The sequence below is a fragment of the Mustelus asterias genome, chromosome 10 (genome assembly GCF_964213995.1).
Source record: "Mustelus asterias chromosome 10, sMusAst1.hap1.1, whole genome shotgun sequence".
Lineage (NCBI taxonomy): Eukaryota > Metazoa > Chordata > Chondrichthyes > Carcharhiniformes > Triakidae > Mustelus > Mustelus asterias.
The window spans coordinates 13,440,584-13,462,313 of record NC_135810.1 but is presented as its reverse complement, the minus strand read 5'-3'; the positions used below and the strand labels follow the sequence as shown (position 1 = coordinate 13,462,313).

At 46.3% G+C, this 21,730-nt stretch overlaps 1 protein-coding gene across 2 annotated transcripts in view; it reads left to right on the top strand.

Moving 5' to 3' along the window:
• tbc1d4 (TBC1 domain family, member 4) overlaps positions 1-21,730 on the top strand; it is a 277,707-nt gene that overhangs the window by 251,616 nt on the left and 4,361 nt on the right. For both annotated transcript variants that reach the window (XM_078221580.1, XM_078221578.1), the window contains 5 exons: positions 2,256-2,414; positions 6,295-6,539; positions 12,580-12,739; positions 17,216-17,385; positions 21,009-21,185. In XM_078221580.1, coding sequence (XP_078077706.1) covers positions 2,256-2,414; positions 6,295-6,539; positions 12,580-12,739; positions 17,216-17,385; positions 21,009-21,185 — 911 coding nt within the window. The remainder of the gene's footprint in view (positions 1-2,255; positions 2,415-6,294; positions 6,540-12,579; positions 12,740-17,215; positions 17,386-21,008; positions 21,186-21,730) is intronic.

The following is a 21,730-nucleotide window of genomic DNA, read 5'->3' as shown; positions in this document are numbered from 1 at the left end:
CAGAATCCTAGCTCAATTGCCTCCCCTTCGATGTCAGCACTTAATTAAAGAAGAAAAACAGAAAATTGACCACACCATTTCATTTGAAAATTTAATTGTACAAATATATGAACTCGGAGCAGGAGTTGGCCATTCGGTCCCTTGAGCCTGCTCTGCCATTCAGTAAGATCATGGCTGATCTGAGTGTGGCCTCAACTCCAGATTCCCCCCATCCCCAATAACCTTTGACTCCCTCATTAGTCAAGAATCCATCTATCTCTGCTTAAAAATATTCATTGACCCGGTCTCCACCGCTCTCTGGGGAAGAGAGTTCCAAAGACTCACCACCCTCTGAGAGAAAAAGTTCCTTCTCAACTCCGCCTTAAATGGGAGACCCCTTATTTGTAAACCGCGTCTCCCTAGTTCTAGTCACCACAACATGTGGAAACATTCTTTCGGCATCCACCCTGTCAAGTCACCACAGGATCTTACATGTTTCAAAAGATCTCTCTCATTCTTATGTTAATTGCAATCTGAAATGCCAACAAGATGGTCCTATCATATATTAAGCTGATCTTTCTCTACACCCTATCAGTAACTGCAACTCTGCACCCTATCCTTTCCTTCTCCCCTATGGACTTCATGAACGGAATGTCTGTCTGTATTGCGTGCAAGACACAAAACGTTTCACTGTATCCCAGTACATGTGACAATAATAAATCAAATCAAATCAAAAAGAATTGCTGAGAAGATATGGCACAGAAAAGAGGTATTCAATGCAGAAGGTTCATGATCCACACAAGCATTCTTCCATCCTGCTTAATCCAACTCTATCGATGTACACTGCTGTGGTTCGGTAGATAGCACTCTTGTCTTTGAGTCTGATTTGATTTATTATTGTCACATGTATTAGTATACAGTGAAAAGTATTGTTTCTTGCGTACCATACAGACAAAGCATACCGTTCATAGAGAAGGAAATGAGAGAGTGCAGAATGTAGTGTTACAGTCATAGCTAGGGTGGAAAGATCAACTTAATGCGAGGTAGGTCCATTCAAAAGTCTGACAGCAGCAGGGAAGAAGCTGTTCTTGAGTCAGTTGGTACGTGACCTCAGACTTTTATATCTTTCTCCTGACGGAAGAAGGTGGAAGAGAGAATGTCCGGGGTGTGTGGGGTTCTTAGTTATGCTGGCTGCTTTGCTGAGGCAGCGGGAAGTATAGACAGAGTCAATGGATGGGAGGCTGGTTTGCGTGATGGATTGGGCTACATTCACGACCTTTTGTAGTTCCTTGCAATCTTGGGCAGAGCAGGAGCCATACCAAGCTGTGATACAACCAGAAAGAATGCTTTCTATGGTGCATCTGTAAAAGTTGGTGAGAGTCGTAGCTGATATGCTAAATTTCCTTAGTCTTCTGAGAAAGTAGAGGCGTTGGTGGGGCTTTCTTAACTATAGTGTCGGCATGGGGGGACCAGGACAGGTTGTTGGTGATCTGGACACCTAAAAACCTGAAGCTCTCGACCGTTTCTACTTCGTCCTCATTGATGTAGGCACAAGGTTGTGTGTTGAAGTCCCATATTAAAATTATTACTGGCACCCTGCACTGAGGGCATGCTATGCTGGCACATGTGCCAACTTTCCGATAAGATGTCTGCCCTCAGGTGGGCATAGAAGATGCCATGGTTCCCTATTTCAAAAGCGAATAGAGAATTTAACCCTGGTGTCCTGGCCAATATTTATCCCTCAATTAAAATAAGAAACGATGACCTTTTGATTTGATTTGATTTATTATTGTCACGTGTATTAACATACAGTGAAAAGTATTGTTTCTTGCGTGCTATACAGACAAAGCATACCGTTCATAGAGAAGGAAAGCAAAGGGTGCAGAATGTAGTGTTCCAGTCATAGCTAGGGTGTAGAGAAAGATCAATTTAATGCAAGGTAGGTCCATTCAAAAGTCTGACAGCAGCAGGGAAGAAGCTGTTCTTGAGTCGGTTGATACGTGACCTCAGACTTTTGTATCTTTTTCTTGGCCATTACTGAATTCCTTCTCTGTTGAATCTTGCTGTGCGCAAATTGGCTGCTACATTGAAACAGAGGCTGCACTCCAAACATACTTGTCGACAGCCAATCGTCACAAAAGGTGCTATCTAAATGCACAAATTCTTCCGTCAAGGGAAATAGACTTCATTTATTATTGTTTGCGTTTGTATAGTGGCAGGAGTTGGAAGGGCGCGCGTTGCGATCTGCTTTTAATGAGGGTGCCTTTGTGTGACAGGTGTACCAAAAGCTCGGAGAGGAGAGATCTGGCAATTCTTAGCCGAGCAGTACCGCTTGAGACACCGGTTACCAGAGAAACAGCAACCGACCGATATCTCATACAAAGAACTTTTGAAACAGCTGACGACTCAGCAGCACGCTATCCTGGTGGACCTTGGTAAGAGCACTTTTTAAGTAACTTTGGTTACACAAAAGTCAAAAGAACAGTGTCCCTTAACCGTGCATTACTGAGAGCAGTTGGATTTATCGGTTTATCAGAAGAACATCTTCCATTTTCTTACACAGCACCTTTAAAGTAAATTAAATTGCCCCAAGGTGCATCTCATGGGTTGGAAAATCGCCCCATATTTGGGAAAATAATTTTGGCCAAAGTAAAAACATTTTTTTTCCTATGTAGTAAGATTTTGTGACCAGCAGATGGTGATGTTGCACACTCTACTCTAATTTGGAACAGCCTTAAACAACTGCAGTTGCAAACTTGTCCTTTCGGTTAAGTTCCTCTTCTCCCTCTTGCTTTCACTCGGCTGATCTTGTCTGAGATTCTTATATCTTTCTTCTCCAGTATAATTATTTTGTTTTTCAGTGATCTTTTGTCTCCCATTTATGTTATTCACACTGTTGTGCTTTAATTATTTCTATTGTGGGTGGCACGATCGCACAGTGGTTAGCACTGCTGCCTCACATCGCCAGGGAGCCAGGTTCAATTCCCGGCTTGGGTCACTGTGTGGAGTCTGCTTCTTCTCCCCGTGTCTGCGTGGGTTTCCTCCGGGTGCTCCGATTTCCTCACACAGTCTGAAAGACGTGCTGGTTAGGTGCATTACCCATGCTAAATTCTCCCTCAGTGTACCCGAACAGGCGCCAGAGAGTGGCGACTAGGGGATTTTCACAGTAACTTCATTGCAGTGTTAATGTAAGTCTAATTGTGAAACTAATAAATGAACTATAAACTAATTAAGTTTCAGGGTACTATTTTACTCTTCTGCCTTCCATTTGTCAACTCTCACCTTCATAGAATCATCGAATCCCGACAGTGCAGAAGGAGGCCATTCAGCCCATTGAGTCTGCATCAACCACAATCCCACCCAGGCCCTATTCCTGTGACCCCACATATTTACCCTGCTAATCCCCCTGACACTAGAGCTAATTTATCACGGCCAATCAACCTAACCCACGCATCTTTGGACTGTGGGAGGAAACCGGAGCACCTGTAGGAAACCCACGCAGATACGGGGAGAATGTGCAAACTCCACACAGACAGTGACCCAAACCAGGAATTGAACCTGGCTGCCTGGTACTGTGAGGCAGCAGTGCTAACCGCTGTGCCACCGTGCTGTGGATAGACCATGGATAAACATAGTGTTAAAGTTTGCGGACGACACAAAGATTGGTGGATTTGCGGATAGTAATGAGGACCATCAGAGGATACAGCAGGATATAGATCAATTGGAGACTTGGGCGGAGAGATGGCAGATGGAGTTTAATCCAGACAAATGTGAGGTACTGCATTTTGGAAGGTCTAATACAGATAGGAAATATACAGTAAATGGCAGAACCCTTAAGAGTATTGATAGGCAGAGGGTTCTGGGTGTACAGGTACACAGGTCACTGAAAGTGGCAATGCAGGTGGAGAATGTAGTCAAGAAGACATACGACTCACCCACAAATCTATCGACACCATTCACTTCCACCACTCCCCGTGAGAGTGACTTTCACATTCTCCCCGCTCTCTGGGTAAAGAGCTTTCTCCTGCATTACCTATTCTCTCTGTCTCTCTCTCTCTCTCTCACACTCCCCTGGCATGCCAGGAGTTGTTATCCTGCTAGTCCCATCTCTTTTGAGTGGCTTAAAATAAACATATCCACCTCATTGGTTGGGATGTTTTCAGTAGAAATCCCACTCCCTGCCAAATTAGGAGGAAAGTGAGGCAGTGAGGTTTAGGAAGGGAATCCCAGAACATGGGGCCTCAGCAACTGAAGGCAGGGACACCAATGGTGGGGCGATTAAAATCAGAGATGTTTCATAGACTAGGCCCATTTTCTCTCCTCTCGCGACCTTACCGGGCCCAGATATATGGTGAGATCAGCCTTGCTCCCGGGAAGGACAGGGGGCTGATCTCAATATGTGAATATGGATTTGAACATTATTAGCGAGCCCGGGACGCAATCGTCCAGCCGTGCCAGAGAAGGTTCTCACCGGCGGGGATCACGTACGGCTCCCATCAACGGGGACCTGTCGTGGTGGCCTCGCTGGTAGGACTGGACCATTGAGGCACCCCGAGAGGGTGGGGGCAGGGGTTGGGGGGGGTCGATCGGCCGAGGAGGCCGGTGATCACGGGGCGGGGAGGGTGGTGTGGGGGGGGGGGGGGGGGGGGGGGCGTGGGGGTGGCGGGGAGAGGCGGCGGTGTCCAGGGGATGGAGGTGACTGACAGAATTGGGAGATCTTCGTCTGCGCGGTCAGGCCCTCTACTGTCAGCTGCCAGCCTTCCAGTGAGATTAGGCCCCACCCCCTCCCCCTACTGGCGGGACACAGTTTGTGCATTACGTTTTGCTCAGAGTGACATAAGATTGGACTTGTGGCCTCGCTGAAAAAAACGGATCTGAAACTCTCCCGTTTTCACGCTTGTTCGGGACTTTGAAGTTTTTTGGTAAGATCATCCCCGGGTGCTTTCCTGTATTAAAGTTGCCATGTGAAGGCAAGTCATTATTTTCTTCCTCTGCAGGACATCCTCATGCGCAGCCATGGGATCATAAGTACCATATTGCTGCTATACCATACCACTGATAGACCATACTATTGCTATACCATACCGCTGCTATATCATTCCACTGCTATACCCCACTGCTATACCATAACACTCTATACCATACCACTGCTATACCCCCACTGCTATACCATAACACTGCTATACCATACCACTCTATACCATAACACTGCTATACCATACCACTCTATACCATACCACTGTTATACCATAACACTCTATACCATACCACTGCTGTACCATACCACTCTATACCATAACCACTGCTATACCATACCACTCTATGCCATTCTGCTGCTATACCTCACTGCTATACCGTACTGCTGTTATACCTTACCACATAGGTCCGTGCGGTGGCACAGTGATTAGCACTGCTGCCTCACAGCACCAGGGACCCAGGTTCGATTCCTGGCTTGGGTCACTGTCTGTGTGGAGTTTGCACGTTCTCCCCGTGTCTGCGTGGGTTTCCTCCGGGTGCTCTGGTTTCCTACCACAATCCGAAAGATGTGCTGGTTAGGGTGTATTGGCCCTGCTAAATTCTCACTCAGTGTACCCGAACAGGCGCCGGAGTGTGGCGACTAGGAGATTTTCACAGGAACCTCATTGCAGTGTTAATGTAAGCCTTACTTGTGACTAATAAATAAACTTCACAAAACTTTGCAAACACTGCTATGCCATATCGCTGCTGTGGAGCTATGATCAACCATGATCTATTTGGAAAATGGAGCATGCCTGAGGGGTTAAATGGCCTCCCTGATGTTCCAATGACTCCTTTAACTGCAGCATCTGTGCGGGAGAACGATTCTCTGGCATCAGAGCAGGATATTGTGACCTCCTTCCACCTGTTGTATGAAGCCAGAGGCAGTTGGCCTATGTCAGAGGGGTGAAGTTTCAGGGGTGGAGGGAGTTGACAGGTATTGTAGTATCCAGTTCCACAAGAAGCACATTCCTAAAGGCATCGTTCTGCTGCTTTGGTTGAAGAAGGGGCAGCTGCCAATCTTCTTGGGTCTCCTGATGCCGGTTCGAGTGATATTCTAATCCCTCTCTGATAGAATCCTCTCTGCTTCTTATGTAACGCTAAAAACCTCACCTACTGCCAGTGATTGATGGTACCCTCAACTAGCAGAGTGAACTCACTGTCCATTTACAGCAAGAAGCATTGCATGGGACTGATTGTTTTCCCAGGACAAGAATGTGAAAATATTACCAGAACATACAGTAAAACTCATGCGACAGGAAAGTAAAATAACCCTGCTTCTTTCTCGTGTTCTTACAGGACGGACGTTTCCCACCCATGCGTATTTCTCGGCACAGTTGGGAGCTGGCCAACTCTCGCTGTTTAATCTCCTCAAAGCCTACTCATTGCTGGACAAGGAAGTAGGCTACTGCCAGGGCATCAGCTTCGTTGCCGGGGTCCTCCTTCTGCACACGAGTGAAGAGCAAGCATTCGAAATGCTGAAGTTCCTGATGTATGACCTGGGCTTCCGGAAGCAGTACAGGCCTGACATGATGTCGTTGCAGGTATTGTGAGTTCCTCTGTCTCCAGTAAGCGACCTTTTATTTTTTGAATGACAGCGCAATCAAGCTGCCTCCCAAACACTTTGCCCTGTAACAATCCCACTTTCCCAGCTTGGGTACAGAACGATCCCTGGAATGAAGGGCTTGTCGTAAGAGGAACGGTTGAGGACTCTGGGTCTCTGGTTGGAGTTTAGAAGGATGAGGGGAGGATCTTATTGAAACTTACAGGATACTGCGAGGCCTGGATAGAGTGGACGTGGAGAGGATGTTTCCACTAGTAGGAAAAACTAGAACCAGATGGCACAACCTCAGGCTAAAGCGATGGTCCTTTAAAACAGAGGTGAGAAGGAATTTCTTCAGCCAGAGAGTGGTGAATCTGTGGAACTCTTTGCCGCAGAAGGCTGTGGAGGCCGAAGTCATTGAGTGTCTTTAAGACAGAGATAGATAGGTTCTTGATTGATAAGAGGATCGGGGTTGTGGGCTAGAGAATGGGGATGAGAAAAAAAATCAGCCCTGGTTGAATGGCGGAGCAGACTCGATGGGTCAATGGCCTAATTCTGTTCCTATGTCTTATGGTCTTATTAACTATGCATTGACCGAGAGTTTCCAAGCGAAAAATCTATTCCACAGTAACATTTCCTCAAATTCTTTTTGCGGGTGAAGGCACGATTTATTTAAGTGCTTTAAGTATTGTGTTGCGGCAGTGCACACGTGGTAACTTAAAGAGTTCGGAGTGGGAGACTGTGCAGCCACACTGTTTCGAGGGAGCATTTATCCAGAATTGCCAGGGTCATAGAGCAATACAGCACGGAAACAGGCCCTTCGGCCCAACTGGTCCATGCCGACTGTCGGGTCCATTCATTCCTCAGAATAGAGGGAGACAGCACTGGTATGTTGAATTTCTTTTATTGAGCAGAATTTTAAAATTAACATGTTACAGAAAGTGAAAAAACTGATTTATTGGAGAGAGAGAGAAAGAGAGAAAGATACCAGCCAGTCCTGACACAGACTTGACCCAAACCTCACACTGAACACAAACGGCTGCATACAGAATTATAACTTCTCCATTATCTCGTATTGAAATTGCTTGGTACAAGCTGTGTCTCTAACTTTCATACAATTTGCAGCTGTGGCTGTGAGTGCTTTGTTTTGGCTTATGAGAAAGCCGTTTCTGCTAGCATTGTACTTTGAAAGAACGCAGTCAATTTTCCAAGCTAATCCCAGCATGCTTGCCGAGTTCAAAAGGTGGCCAAGTTAACTTTAGAAGCTTAGCATTTAGTTACATAGGCAGAAATATCTTAAAATGAAGCCTTTGCATTAATGAAGCAAACCGTATAAAGGATCCCACACCGACCATGATGTTCTCCCAGCTCGTCCCAATTGCCCGCGTTTGGCCCATTTCCCTCTAATCCTTTCCCATCCATGTACTTATCCAAATGCTTTTTAAATGTTGCTGTTGTGCCTGCCTCAACCACTTTCTCTGGCAGCTCATTCCATATACGCACCACCCTCTGTGTGAAGAAGTTGCCCCTCAGGTCACTTTTAAATCTTTCCCCTCTCAGGGTGGAAGAGTCAATTACTGGGAGGCATAGGTTTAAGGTGCGAGGGGCAAGGTTTAAAGGAGATGTACGAGGCAAGTTTTTTACAAAAAGGGTGGTGGGTGCCTGGAACTCGCTGCCAGGGGAGGTAGTGGAAGCGAATACGGTAGTGAGTTTTAAGGGGCGTCTGGACAAATACATGAATGAGATGGGAATAGAGGGATATGGTCCCCAGAAGGAGAACTAAGGGGTTTTAGTTCAGTCGGGCAGCATGGTCGGTGCAGGCTTGGAGGGCTGAAGGGCCTGTTCCTGTGCTGTAATTTTCTTTGTTCTATGTTCTTTGTTCACCTTACACCTCTGCCCTCTAGTTTTCAATTCCCCTTCCCTGGATTGTTCCTCTTCAGATCACAGCCTAATTCCCTTTTGAATGCTTCGATTGAACCTGCCTCCACCTCACTCTCAGGCAGTCCATTCTCAGCCTGACTGCGTGAATACATTTTCCCTCATGCCACCATTGCTTGTTTTACCAATCACCTTAAATCCGTGCCCTCTCGCCATTGATCCATCTCCATTTATCCCTACCTACTGTGCCCAGCCCCCTCGTGATTATTAATATTCTATCAAATGCACCCTGAGCCTTCCGGGGGACGGCATAGTGGCACAATGGTTAGCACTGCTGCCTCACAGCGCCAGGGACCTGGGTTCAATTCCAGCCTCGGGTCATTGTCTGTGTGGAGTTTGCACATTCTCCCCGTGTCCTCCCCGGGTTTCCTCTGGGTGCTCCGGTTTCCTCCACAGTCCAAAGCTGTGTGGGTTAGGTTGATTGACCGTGTTAAATTGCCCCTTAGTGTCAGGGGGTCTAGCTAGGGTAAATGCATGGAGTTATGGGGATAGGGCCTGGGTGGGATTGTGGTCGGTGCACCCGTTGGGCCGAAGCTACTGGAGCAAGCCTTGGCACTGGGCAGTAATGAGGGAAGCTTTGATCCGCAGGAATTTTGGAATAATGATTTTTAAAAATTTATTAGTCACAAGTAGACTTACATTAACACTGCAATGAAGTTACTGTGAAAATCCCCGAGTCGCACAATCCGGCGCCTGTTCAGATACACTGAGGGAGAATTTAGCAGGGCGGCACAGTGGTTAGCACTGCTGCTTCACAGCTCCAGGGACCTGGGTTCGATTCCCAGCTTGGGTCACTGTCTGTGTGGAGTTTGCACATTCTCCTCGTGTCTGCGTGGGTTTCCTCCGGGTGCTCCAGTTTCCTCCCACAGTCCAAAGATGTGCGGGTTAGGTTGATTGGCCATTCTAAATTGCCCTTAGTGTCCTGAGATGTGTAGGTTAGAGGGATTAGTGGGTAAATATGTAGGGATATGGGGCTAGGGCCTTGGTGGGATTGTGGTCGGTGCAGACTCGATGGGCCGAATGGCCTCTTTCTGTACTGTAGGGTTTCTATGATTCTATGATTCAATGCACCTAACCAACACGTCTGGTTAGGGAGGAACCTAGAGCACCCGGAGGAAACCCACGCAGACAGAGGGGGAATGTGCAGACTCCGCACAGACAGTGACCCGAACCGGGAATCGAACCCAGGTCCCTGGTGCTGTGAGGCAGCAGTGCTAACCACTGCGCCACCGAGCCGCCCCATAAGATATAAAATGGCAAAAGCAGTGGGTTAAAATTGCACGGACTCAGTTACCTCTGGACAATCCAAGATCACAGTTTCCTTTGGACGCTCTTCAGATTTCTTTCCTCCCTCTTGTGAAGCTCAGCCAAGGGGAAAAGCAGCATGAGATGAAATATGGAGCTGGTAATGCGAGCACAGCCTTGTGCGTGTCGCATGACTCAGTGACACCCAGGCAGCCTCACGCGGTTATCAGCAGCAGTACATAATGAGGCTGTCAGGAGCAGAGTGAGTGTGCTCACTGTGGCTCGGCAGATTATAAATGAGCGAGATAATAAAGGGAGGGCATCCATTATTCAGAGTAACCCACATTGTGAACTTGGCAGCCCGGTGAAATCAATTGCGTTTTGCTGTCTGCAGCAGAAGGCAATGCACAGGGAGGGCAGCAGATAAGGGCAGCCTCTTTCGCAGAATGTTACAGGCGCGACGGCTCACAGATGGGAGTGCGATGTGAGGGATTGCCGCGTTGCTGTGCTCAGGTGGCAGCCACATGCTGCGAGGGTGAGCCTTGAGCAGTTCATTCAGCACCGCCTTGATTTTCTGACGTGCCGCTGTGCAGTGAGCTCCTCCGTGTGTGTTACATCAACCCACTGAAATCTGGAGTGCATTTCAGAAACATGCAAACTTGATGCCTTTAATATAAAGAATGTCCCAAGGTGTTTTACAGAGGCATGGGGGGGGGGGGGGGGGGGGGGGGGGGTGGAGGGGGGAATGAGAGATCCGGGCCAGGATTCTCCGGCCTCCCAGCCCCGTGTTTCCCACTGGCGGGAGGTGGCTCGTTGTTTGCTCGCGGCAAGATTCTCCAGTCCCGCTGCTGTCAATGGGAATTCCCATTGATGTCACTCCACGGGCACACCGGCGGGACCGGAGAATTCCGCTGGATTGAACGGCCGGAGAATTCAAGCCTAGGAGTGGCTGAGGGGGAAACCAAAAAGCTTGTTCAAAGGACTGGGATTTAAGGAGCGTCTTACTGGGTTATTTTAAATGTGTATCCTCTGGACACTGATCCCCCCGTCAGTGGCTTCACTTCACTTTCCTTATCCAAACCGCTTATCATTTTCAACACCCTCACCACCGCTGCCCGCGGCAACAGAGAATTTGGTGCTCAGCCAAATCTCCACTCGTTGCAATGGGACTGGAGAATTCCAACTACGGGCGAGGCCGGAGTATCAAAATCTATGTCTGCATTGTCTAAATCTGTCATAATCTTCTGCGCCTTCCCTTAACCGCCTCTGCTCCAAGGTGAAAACAACTCCAGCTTCTCGAACCTAACAAATGTGGCTTAAATCTCTCATCCCTCAATCTATCCTAGTCAATCTCCACTGCATCCTCTCAAGGACCATCAGCTGCTATCTGGTAAATAACAGCTTGAAGCAAATACATGTATATATGAGGCTCAGTATTTCTGCTTGAGTTGCATAGGTGGGCAAAATACTATATACTTTGTTGAATTATATCTTGTATCTTCACTAGTTACTGAACCGGCAGTGGGCAAAAATAAATCCTACATTACGCTTTTCAATAATTGCAGCAGTACTGTGGGATCTATTCGATCTCGGGCGGCACAATGGCACAGTGGTTAGCACTGCAGCTTCACAGTGCCAGGAACCTGGGTTCGATTCCCAGCTTGCATCATTGTCTGTGCAGAGTTTGCATGTTCTCCCTGTGTCTGCGTGGGTTTCCTCCGGGTGCTCCGGTTTCCTCCCACAGTCTGAGAGGTGTGCTGGTTAGGTGCATTGACCCGAACAGGCGCCGGACTGTGGTGACATGGGGAATTTCACAGTAAATTCATTGCAGTGTTAATGTAAGCCTCACTTGTGACTAATAAAATAATTACTTTTAAAGCTGCAATGGCTAATGCCATCTTTAACGGAATAAATGGTTCCTTCAGTCTTGGGAATCTGACTTAAAACAAACTTTCAAGTATGTTGGGTACTTTAGTGACTGTTTAAGATAGGAACAAATAGGAAGGTGTTCAGATATATAAATTTTTATCTAAAAGACCTCAACAAATCTTTTTATTTTCACCCTTCATATCTGTTTGCCGAGTGGCTTTCTCCTCAGCAGTGTATGTCTCTCTGTTCTGAGGTTATTGGTATGTTCCTGGTAGTCATCAGTATCACAAGCTGCGATACAGTACCTCACCCGAGTGCCGTCCTAGCAGTGTAGAAACAGTTTTGAATGTTGGTGGACGATTCTCCATGGCGGGAGGGGAGGGGTGAGGGGACAGGGTGAGTGGGAGAAGTGGGAGGGAGGAGGAGGACTGCATTCCAGAGCTAAGCCCAGTGCTATCCTTGTGCACTATAAGCAATGGTCAGTGGATGCTGAACACAAGGACACTGGGACGGTGTTGGGGGGGGAGACAAAGTCCAATGTAACACTGGCACTAACAAAGTGGGAAAACTGTGATATAATAAACCTGAGTGTGGCAGCATGTGTGTGTGTGTATGTGTCTGTGCTTGTGTGCCTGTGAGTGTGTGAGTTTGTGTGTGTTTGTATGTAGGTGTGTGTATGTTTTGTATGTGCATATTTTGTGTGTGTGTATGTTTTGTGTGTATGTGTGTGTGTGTGTGTATGTGTGCGTGTGTGCATATTTTGTGTGTGTGTGTATGTTTTGTGTGTGTGTGTATGTTTTGTGTGTGTGCGTGTGTGTGTATGTGCGTGTGTGTGTGTGTGTATGTTTTGTGTGTGTGTGTGTAAATGTGTGTTTGATTGTGTGTGTTCAGAGTTGTGAGCCTCTAATCTCACTTAGCACAGAATTGCAGGAAGATTTGTGTGTGCTGCCTGCTGAAACCATCCTGAAAATGCTTTGTCCTTTGGGCAGATTCAGATGTACCAGCTGTCAAGACTTCTGCACGACTATCACCGGGATTTGTACAACCACCTGGAAGACAATGAGGTCAGCCCCAGTCTATACGCAGCTCCGTGGTTCCTCACTTTCTTCGCCTCCCAGTTCCCGTTGGGATTTGTAGCCAGGGTCTTTGGTAAGTATGGCCTTCATTTTCCAAATGTTAGAGCTGATACAGAACAAGAGTCTGGATAATGCTTTCCTTCAGCCGAAGCAGGCCTGCATCAAGAAAGTGCTGTCTATCCAATCACGCTGTTTACTATCTCTCTGGGATGGACTCCCATACAGCTACCTAATCCCCGAGATCCCCTATTATTCCCATAGCTAACCACTAAATATATATTCTTACTCACATCTCCACTCTCAGAGAATCATAGAGTCAGAGGTTTGCAGCATGGAAACAGGCCCTTCAGCCCAACTTCTCCATGACACCCTTTTTTTTTAAACCACTAAGCTAGTCCCAATTGCCCGCATTTGGCCCATATCCCACTATACCCACTTCCCCATGTAACTATCTAAATGCTTTTTAAAAGACAAAATTGTACCCGCCTCTACTACTACCTTTGGCAGCTCGTTCCAGACACTCACCACCCTCTGTGCAAAAAAATTGCCCCTCTGGACCCTTCTGTATCTCTCCCCTCTCACCTTAAACCTATGCCCTCTAGTTTTAGTCTCCCCTACCTTTGGGAAAAGGTGTTGACTATCTAGCTGATCTATGTCCCTCATTATTTTATAGACCTCTATAAGATCACCCCTAAGTCCCCTAAGCTCCAGGGAAAAAAGTCCCAGTCTATCCAGCCTCTCCTTATAACTCAAACCATCAAGTCCCAGTAGCATCCTAGTAAATCTTTTCTGCACTCTTTCGAGTTGAATAATATCCTTTCTATAATAGGGTGACCAGAACTGTACACTCTCCTACCCCATCTAGCTGAATTCCATTGTTAGATCTCCTCCTTCCCGTTCCTGTAGCTTGTGGACCATTTTAACAGCTCAGTTTGAAACTGTCAGACTTGTCACTGTATGGATCTGAAGCCTGCATGCAACGATGGAAAACAGCGAAGTGGCAAAATACTTTTCCACCAACAACTTGTATTTATATCATGGATTTATCAGGATAAAGCATCCCGAGATGCTTCACACGATAATGCAAAATTTGACACTGAGCCACATTAGCGATATTAATGCAGATAGTCAAAAGCTGGGTGCAAATCGTCGGGCATGATCTTGCTTGCCATTCACGCCATGCTCCCGCTGCAGCGAAGTCGGAGAATTTGGCACTCAACCAAATCTCCGTTCGCTGTAGCGGGATGGAAAAATCCCGCCGGCCTGAACAGTGATAAAATTCCGGCCGTCGGCTTTAAAGAGGTCCTTGAAGGAAGAAACGAGATTGTGAGGTGGAGTGGCTGCAGGAAGGAATTCCCGGGATGAGCTTCTTGACAGTTGAGGTCACTATCGTCAGTGGTGAGTGGTTTAAATCAGGGATGCTCAGATGGTCAGAATTAGAGGAGTGCAAATATCTCAGAGAGTTTGAGTTTAAGTTTATTTATTAGTGTCACAAGTAGGTTTACATTAACACTGCAATGTAGTTACTGTGAAAATCTCCTAGTCGCCACACTCCGGCACCTGTTCGGGTACACTGAGGGAGAATTTAGCATTGGCCAATGCAGCTAACCAGCACGTCTTTCAGACTGTGGGAGGAAACTGGAGCACCCGGAGGAAACACACGCAGACACGGGGAGAATGTGCAGATTACGCACAGAGTGTGATCCAAGCCGGGAATCGAACCCGGCTCCCTGGCGCTGTGAGGCAGCAATGCTAACCACGGTGCCACGGTGCCACCCTAAAAATGCAATTTCTGCTAAGGCAGTGCTGAGATTCGAACTCAGGATCTCCTGTTTACTAGACAGGCGCTTTAACCAACTAAGTTGGAGGAGTTTGCAGAGATTGGGAGGAGCAAGGAATTTGGAAACGAGGATGGGAATTTTTAGATCAAGGTGTTTGTTGCCTGATCCAGTGCTGTTGTGGATCAGCAAGCACTGGGAGAGATGGACGAGGAGGACCTGGTGCACTTGGAACACGGGCAGCAATGTTTGAATGACCTCAAGCAGCTCCTGAATTAGTCCAAGTGGCACTAAATTGGCAAGGAAAGAAAGAGCCTGAATTTATATAACACCTTTCAGAACCTCCCAAAGTGTTTTACATTCATTGTTACCTTTGATGTGCCATTGCTAATATAATGCTGCAGTAGGTTTGACTATAACCAGGTCCCACAGTCATCAGTGTGACAGTGATCAGATCATCTGTATTAATCATTTTGGTTAAATAGTCAATGTTGACCAGGGCACTGGGTAGAATTCCACTGCTGTTCTTTAAAAGAGTGCCGCAAAGATCCTTTATGCCCACTGGAGCAAGCAGAGAGGGCCTCAGTTTAGTGTTTCATCTAGAAGGCAGCACCTCCAACAGTGCGGCTCTCCCTCAGTCCTGCACTGGAGTGTTGGTCTGTAATTATGTACTCCAATTCCTCAGAGTGCCCAAGGCTCACACCATTGTCAGCTGTTTCGTCAATGGCCTTCCCTCCATCTTAAGGTTAGAAGTGGAGATGTTTACGGATGATTGCACAATGTTCAGCACCATACGCAACTCCTCAAATACTGAAGCCGTCTGTGTCCAAACGCAGCAAGACTGGACAGCAGTCAGGCTTTGGGTAGCAAGTAACATTTGTGTCACACAAGTGTCAGGTAAAGACCATCTCCAACAAGAGAGAATCTAACCATCTCCCCTTGACAGTCAATAGCACTGTTATCACTGAATCCCCCCCTGTCAACAACATGGGATTACCACTGACCAGAAACTGAACCAGTGGTATAAATACTGTGACTATAAGAGCAGGTCAGAGGCTAGGAATCCTGTGGCGAATAACTCATCTCCTGACTCCCCAAAGACTGTCCACCAGCTACACAAGCCAGGAGTGTGATGGAATATTCCCCACTTGCTTGGAGAGTACAGCTCCAACAATACTCAAAAAGCTCAAAACCATCCAGGACAAGGCAGCCCCGCTTGATTGGTATCCCATCCACCATCTTCAACATCCATTCCCTCTACCACCGATGCATTGTTGTATCAGCTTGTACCATTCACAACATGCACCGCAGTCACTCATCAAGGCTCCATAGACGCCACCTTCCAAACACATTACCTCTACCATCTAGAAAGATAAGGGCAGCAGACACATGGGAATACCACCACCTACAAGTTCCCCTCCAACCACTCACCACCTTGACTTGGAAATATATCACCATTCCTTCACTGTCGCTGGGTCAAATTCCTAAAACTCTCTTGCTAACAGCACTCTGGGTGTATCTACACCACATGGACTGCAGCGGTTCAAGAAGGCAGCTCATCACCACCTTCTCAAGGGCAATTAGACATAGGCAATAAATATTGGCCTACACTCCATGAGTGTTTTTAAAAAATGTCTCCCGAGTGAGGCTTGAACCAGGGGAGTCTGGGACGAGAGTGTGAATACAGAGTCACACCTATGTCTAGGCTCGTCACTGGTATGTGTGAGGAAGGAAAGTGTCTGACATAGCAGTAGCCCTTCCACGTTTGTGACTCAGTCACATTGTTATGGCAGAATGATAGGCCATTATCCTGGACAGACCTTTATTTCACATGACCTCATAACAACAAATCTGATAGTAAGAACTGAAATGAAAGTTCTTCCCGTTCTAGATACTGAACCTGTTAAGCACAGAGAACACAAAAAAGGGAAGGGTGCGACATTTTAAAAAAGGGTCCATTTCAGCTTTAATGTCTGATTTAATCTGATTCTACTCTTGAGGAAGAAATGACGTGTTGGACAGCACGATAGACATATAATTGCAGTTTTTACTGCATCCTGCATTGCTTATATGCACCTGTGCCATGGCGGAGGATTGTGGAGGGAAATGGTAACCATGGGAATGAAAGCATAATCCCAACGCCCCCCCCCCCCCCCCCCCCCGAACCATTACCACCACCGAGTGTGGCTAACAGGTGAAGTTTGGTTGCATTTGTGTGGCGGGCTTCACTCTATACAACGAACGGTGGAGTATTCAAAACTGTGTGTGGATTCATAATAAACTTAAGAGACCTCAACGTATTTGGGAAGTCTGTGAAGGTGCCTCCGTCTGCCAACTGCCCAAGGGAGCAGATTTAAACAGAACTCCCCACAGGGACAATTACGAGCACAGGCCCATAGCTTACCACTCTTTGGAGCTGTGTTGGAGAATTCTAAAGAGCAACCCTTGAGCAATACGGTATTCTGGATTGTTACGCTTGACAGAGTTGATGAATTATACTGCTCAAAAGTCATCACAACATGCATTTTTTTCCGCAGGTAAGCTGCTTCAGTAAGTGTCTCCTTTGGGAACCCCTTGGGGGAAGTGTCCTGCCTGAGGTCCTAACGTATCACCGCAACATTATTGATGTATTTCAAAGACCCATGAACCGAATACTGTTTCTTTTTAAACTTTACTGTTACCAATGAATAGATGAGAATTTTGACTCGAGTAATGAAATGTTCAGACTAACGTGTGGGTCTGTATTCTCTTTTCTTTTTCCAAAACCACAGATATAATGTTTCTCCAAGGGACTGATGTGATTTTTAAAGTGGCCCTCAGTCTGCTGAGCAGTCACGGACCATCCATCCTGCAATGTGACAGCTTTGAGAGCATTGTAGATTTCATCAAAACCACCATTCCAAATCTGAATAATACACAAATGGAGAAAACCATGGCTCAGGTACGAATGTCGTTACTGTGAACCTTTTAATGCCATTGCCTGGGTTTGCATTTTTGGAGCATTTTGGAGGTTTTATGGAGGTTCCGACATAGAAAGAGTACTTCATAGTTAGTCCAGCAACAGCACAAATCATTCCGTCATTGTGACACTGATTATGTACTAACTTGTGGACGGCACACTTTGCAGGTGCCGTCCACCTGAAAACAAATGTTCCTTTTATCTTCTTTAGCTCCGCTACCCTGTATTTGACACTTAAGAAGTATTTACTAGTCAATAATTTTCAGATTTAAACTGTCCTTTGCATCAGAACACCGAAGTTTATGATATAACAAGGAAGTATTTTGGATTTTTCTTTTATTCATTCGTGGGACATGGGCGTCGCTGGTTGGCCAGCATTTATTGCCCATTCCTTCTTGCCCAAGGGCAGTTGAGAGTCAACCACATTGCTGTGGCTCTGGAGTCACAAGTAGGCCAGACCAGGTATGGACGGCAGATTTCATTCCCTAAAGGACATTATTGAACCAGATGCATTTTTCCAAAAATGGTTTCATGGTCATCAGTAGATTCTTAATTCTTAATTCCAGATTTTCTTTATATATTGAATTCAAATTCCAACATCTGCCATGGCGGGATTCGAATCCGGGGACCCGGATACGTTAGCTGAGTTCCTGGATTAATAGTCCAGCGATAATGTCACTAGGCCATCACCTCCAATAAAATGGGCCAACTCCAAACTGCTGAAATATCCTCATGTGGGATACTATTTTAAAACTGACACCTGTCCATAGCAATTTAGTATTTTACCGCCGCATTGCCTGCCTCTGATATAATAAAGATATTGCGGCCACAAGTGCAGCCTAGTCTATTGCGTGTTTCTCCATAAATCATCCTGTAGGATAATATAAGGCCGTTAATAGTCATGTATTAGTCCAAGGGAGCCATAAAGCTAATGTTACTTGTAATTTACAGACTAGGCTTAAAGTGTTTGACATCAAATTACAGAACAGGACTAAAGTTTATGACATTGTTGATCACTCCTAAGTAATGCTGTTAGCACAGTAGCCCTCAACAGTGAGTTAGCGTTTTACTCAGTATGTTTTACTGCTTATTTAATACATGTCAAGTGCAGCTTTCTACGCAATATTTATATAGCACAGCTATGCTATACTTAAGAGATTTATTTTCCCTCATATGTCCAGCTTAATAGCCAACATTGAAAAACATAACTGTTGTTTAGGATCCGAGAGCATGATAACAATTTTGGAATTGACTGGCGTTTGAGCTGGTTCATCGTGATCCTTGGGTCCTAAGGGAGATCCTGTCTGTCAGTTCAGCCCAAGGCATACTGTTGTCAGTGGTACAGAATGTGAGAAAACACATCGAACTGTGTTCCGTTAATTAAATAATTCAACACAAACTAGCGACATGCGTTGTGTGAAAAAGATGTTTCCCCGACATTTACACTAAGCTACCACAGGTGAAAGTTTGTTTTTTGCAGTTTAGATCATTTAGCTGGGAAGCAGCTATTAGCAGGGTTACGGAATCTCAATGTCCCAGAAGTGTCATAGACGTACCAGCAAAACCTGTATCTGTACCGAGTATGAGATCCAGAGACATCTTCAGGCATCACAGCACCCTCCCATTCCATCTTCCTCCCGGGGAATATCCACCTGTGCAGGATCACCAGAGGGCTTAAGAAAGGCTGTTTGAGATGCTCCTCCCAGTTCCGGTTTGCTTCCAGTACATGTAACTGTATTGATGACATGAGTGGCACGGTGGTTAGCACTGCTGCCTCATAACGCCAGGGACCCAGGTTCAATTCCAGCCTTGGGTGACTGTCTGTGCGGAGACTGCACATTCTCCCAGTGTCTGCGTGGGTTTCCTTCCAAAGATGTGCAGGTTAGGTGGATTGGCCATGCTAAATTGACTCTTAGTGTCAGAATAAATCAGCAAGGTAAATATGTGGAGTTACAGGGATAGGCCCTGGGTGGGATTGTGGTCGGTGCAGACTCGATGGGCCGAATGGATTCCTTCTGCACTGTAGGGATTCTATGATTCTATGACTCGTTACTCAGCAAGGCCTCAATCTCATCACTCTGTTGTCAGTTTTGAAATCTTTCCATGGCGCTGCCCTTCCCTGTCTCTGCAAGCTCCAACAACTGGGGCTGACTGATGTCCTTCTGTGCGACTCAGCAGTTTCAGTTCTTCCCTTTCTGGACCTTCAACGTTAAGTTTCATGTCAGAACCATAAATTGCGTCATTAACAAGAGTTTTTACAACATTAATATGGGGTGTTGGTTTTGCTCAGTTGGCTGAACGCCCAATTGGTGATGCAGTGCGATGCCAACAGTGTGGGTTCAATTCCCGCAGCTGCTGAGGGTTATTGGTGAAGGCTGTGCCTTCTCAACCTTGCCCCTTGCCTGAGGTGTGGTGATCCTCAGGTTAAATCACCACCAGTCAGCTCTCCCCCCTCAGAGTGGAGAGCAGCCTATGGTCATCTGGGGCAATGGAACTTTCCCTTTTACATTAAATGCCAGCCCTAAATGCCAGAAATACATCCACATTTATGATGCAGAGCCAGAGATTCCCTGAAACTCACAGGAAGATTGTTACCGAGCTGCTGTACTCACCAGGCTAACACCTCAAATCCTTCAGTGATTTGCGACTGATGACAAATCTCTTTCTTGCTATAACTTGGTGTTCTTTTCCCCCACACTAATGATAATGGGACATTGTGAGCTCACTATTACTTTACCAGCACTTCTTTCCAGCATTACCCCTTTATTATGAACGCACAAAATTAATCTTCATTTTTTGATCAGCGTGTCGAGATAATTTTCTGATAAGCTGTTTCCATGCTCCAGGGGAAAGGTCACAATCCTGTTTTAGATTTAAAGCTAACTAAACTGTTATGTATGTAGATCCGGGTTCGATTCCCGGCTCGGGTCACTGCCTGTGCGGAGTCTGCACGTACTTCCCATGTTTGCGTGGGTTTCCTCTGGGTGCTCCGGTTTCCGTCCGAAAGTCATGCTGGTTAGGTGCATTGGCCATGCTAAATTCTTCCTCAGTGTACCTGAACAGGCGCCGGAGTGTGGCGACGAGGGGATTTTCATAGTAGCTTCATTGCAGTGTTAATGTAAGCCTACTTGTGACACTAATAAATAAACTTTAGACTTATGAAAAAATTTAATTGGACTTATGCCCCTTTAAGTAAATGGGTCAGGTGACCCAGGGCACAAGCTCCACCCTGAGTGGAACTTCCTAGTAAGAAGTTTAACAACACCAGGTTAAAGTCCAACAGGTTTATTTGGTAGCAAAAGCCACACAAGCTACCAAATAAACCTGTTGGACTTTAACCTGGTGTTGTTAAACTTCTTACTGTGTTTACCCCAGTCCAACGCCGGCATCTCCACATCATGGAACTTCCTAGGGCAGTCTTGTGCTATTGACACGACATTGAATAGACCATTCCTGTTCGCTTTACACCTGTTTACCTCGTGGTTTCTTTATAATCCATAATTAGACCTCATAAATAATAGAAACCAGTTTCCCCTAATGGGAATTTTCAACCAGAGACTCACTTATTCGCTGTTTTCAGTGAATCATTGCCGGGTGTATTGCAGGTATTCGAGATGGACATTTCCAAACAGCTCCATGCCTATGAGGTAGAATACCATGTGTTGCAAGATGAGATGGTGGAGGGTGCATCACCCTGCGATGATGGGGACCGTCTGGAGAAACTAGAGAGAGCAAATTGCCAGCTCAAGAGACAGAACATGGAGCTACTGGAGAAACTTCAGGTAACATTGGCTTCAACCATGAAACGGTTCACATGAAAGGACAAAATGATGCTATCTCAGGGTGTGAGATGAACATGCCTAATTTTATACTGTACAGGTGGCGGCGTACTGCCTGATTTTCATATCTTGTTTTGAAATTTTAATCGCCCTGGCAACGGCACAGTGGCACAGTGCTGAGCACTGCTGCCTCACAGCGCAAGGGACCTGGGTTCAATTCCTGTCTGTGTGGAGTTTGCACATTTTTCCCACGTCTGCGTGGGTTTCCTCCGGGTGGTCTGGTTTCCTCCCACAGTCCGAAAAACATGTAGGTTAGGTTGATTGGCCGTGCTAAATTGCCCCTTTGTGTCAGGGAGATTAGCAGGGTAAATACATGGGGCTATGGGGATAGGGCCTGGGTGGGATTGTTATCGGTGCAGGCTCGATGGGCCAAAATTCCTCCTTCTTCACTGTAGGATTCTATGATTCTGTAGCAGTGACAATTACTGCCTGTCGCTCAGTTTTTTTTTGCTTGGATTCCCATTCATCGATACCATCAAGGTTATTTT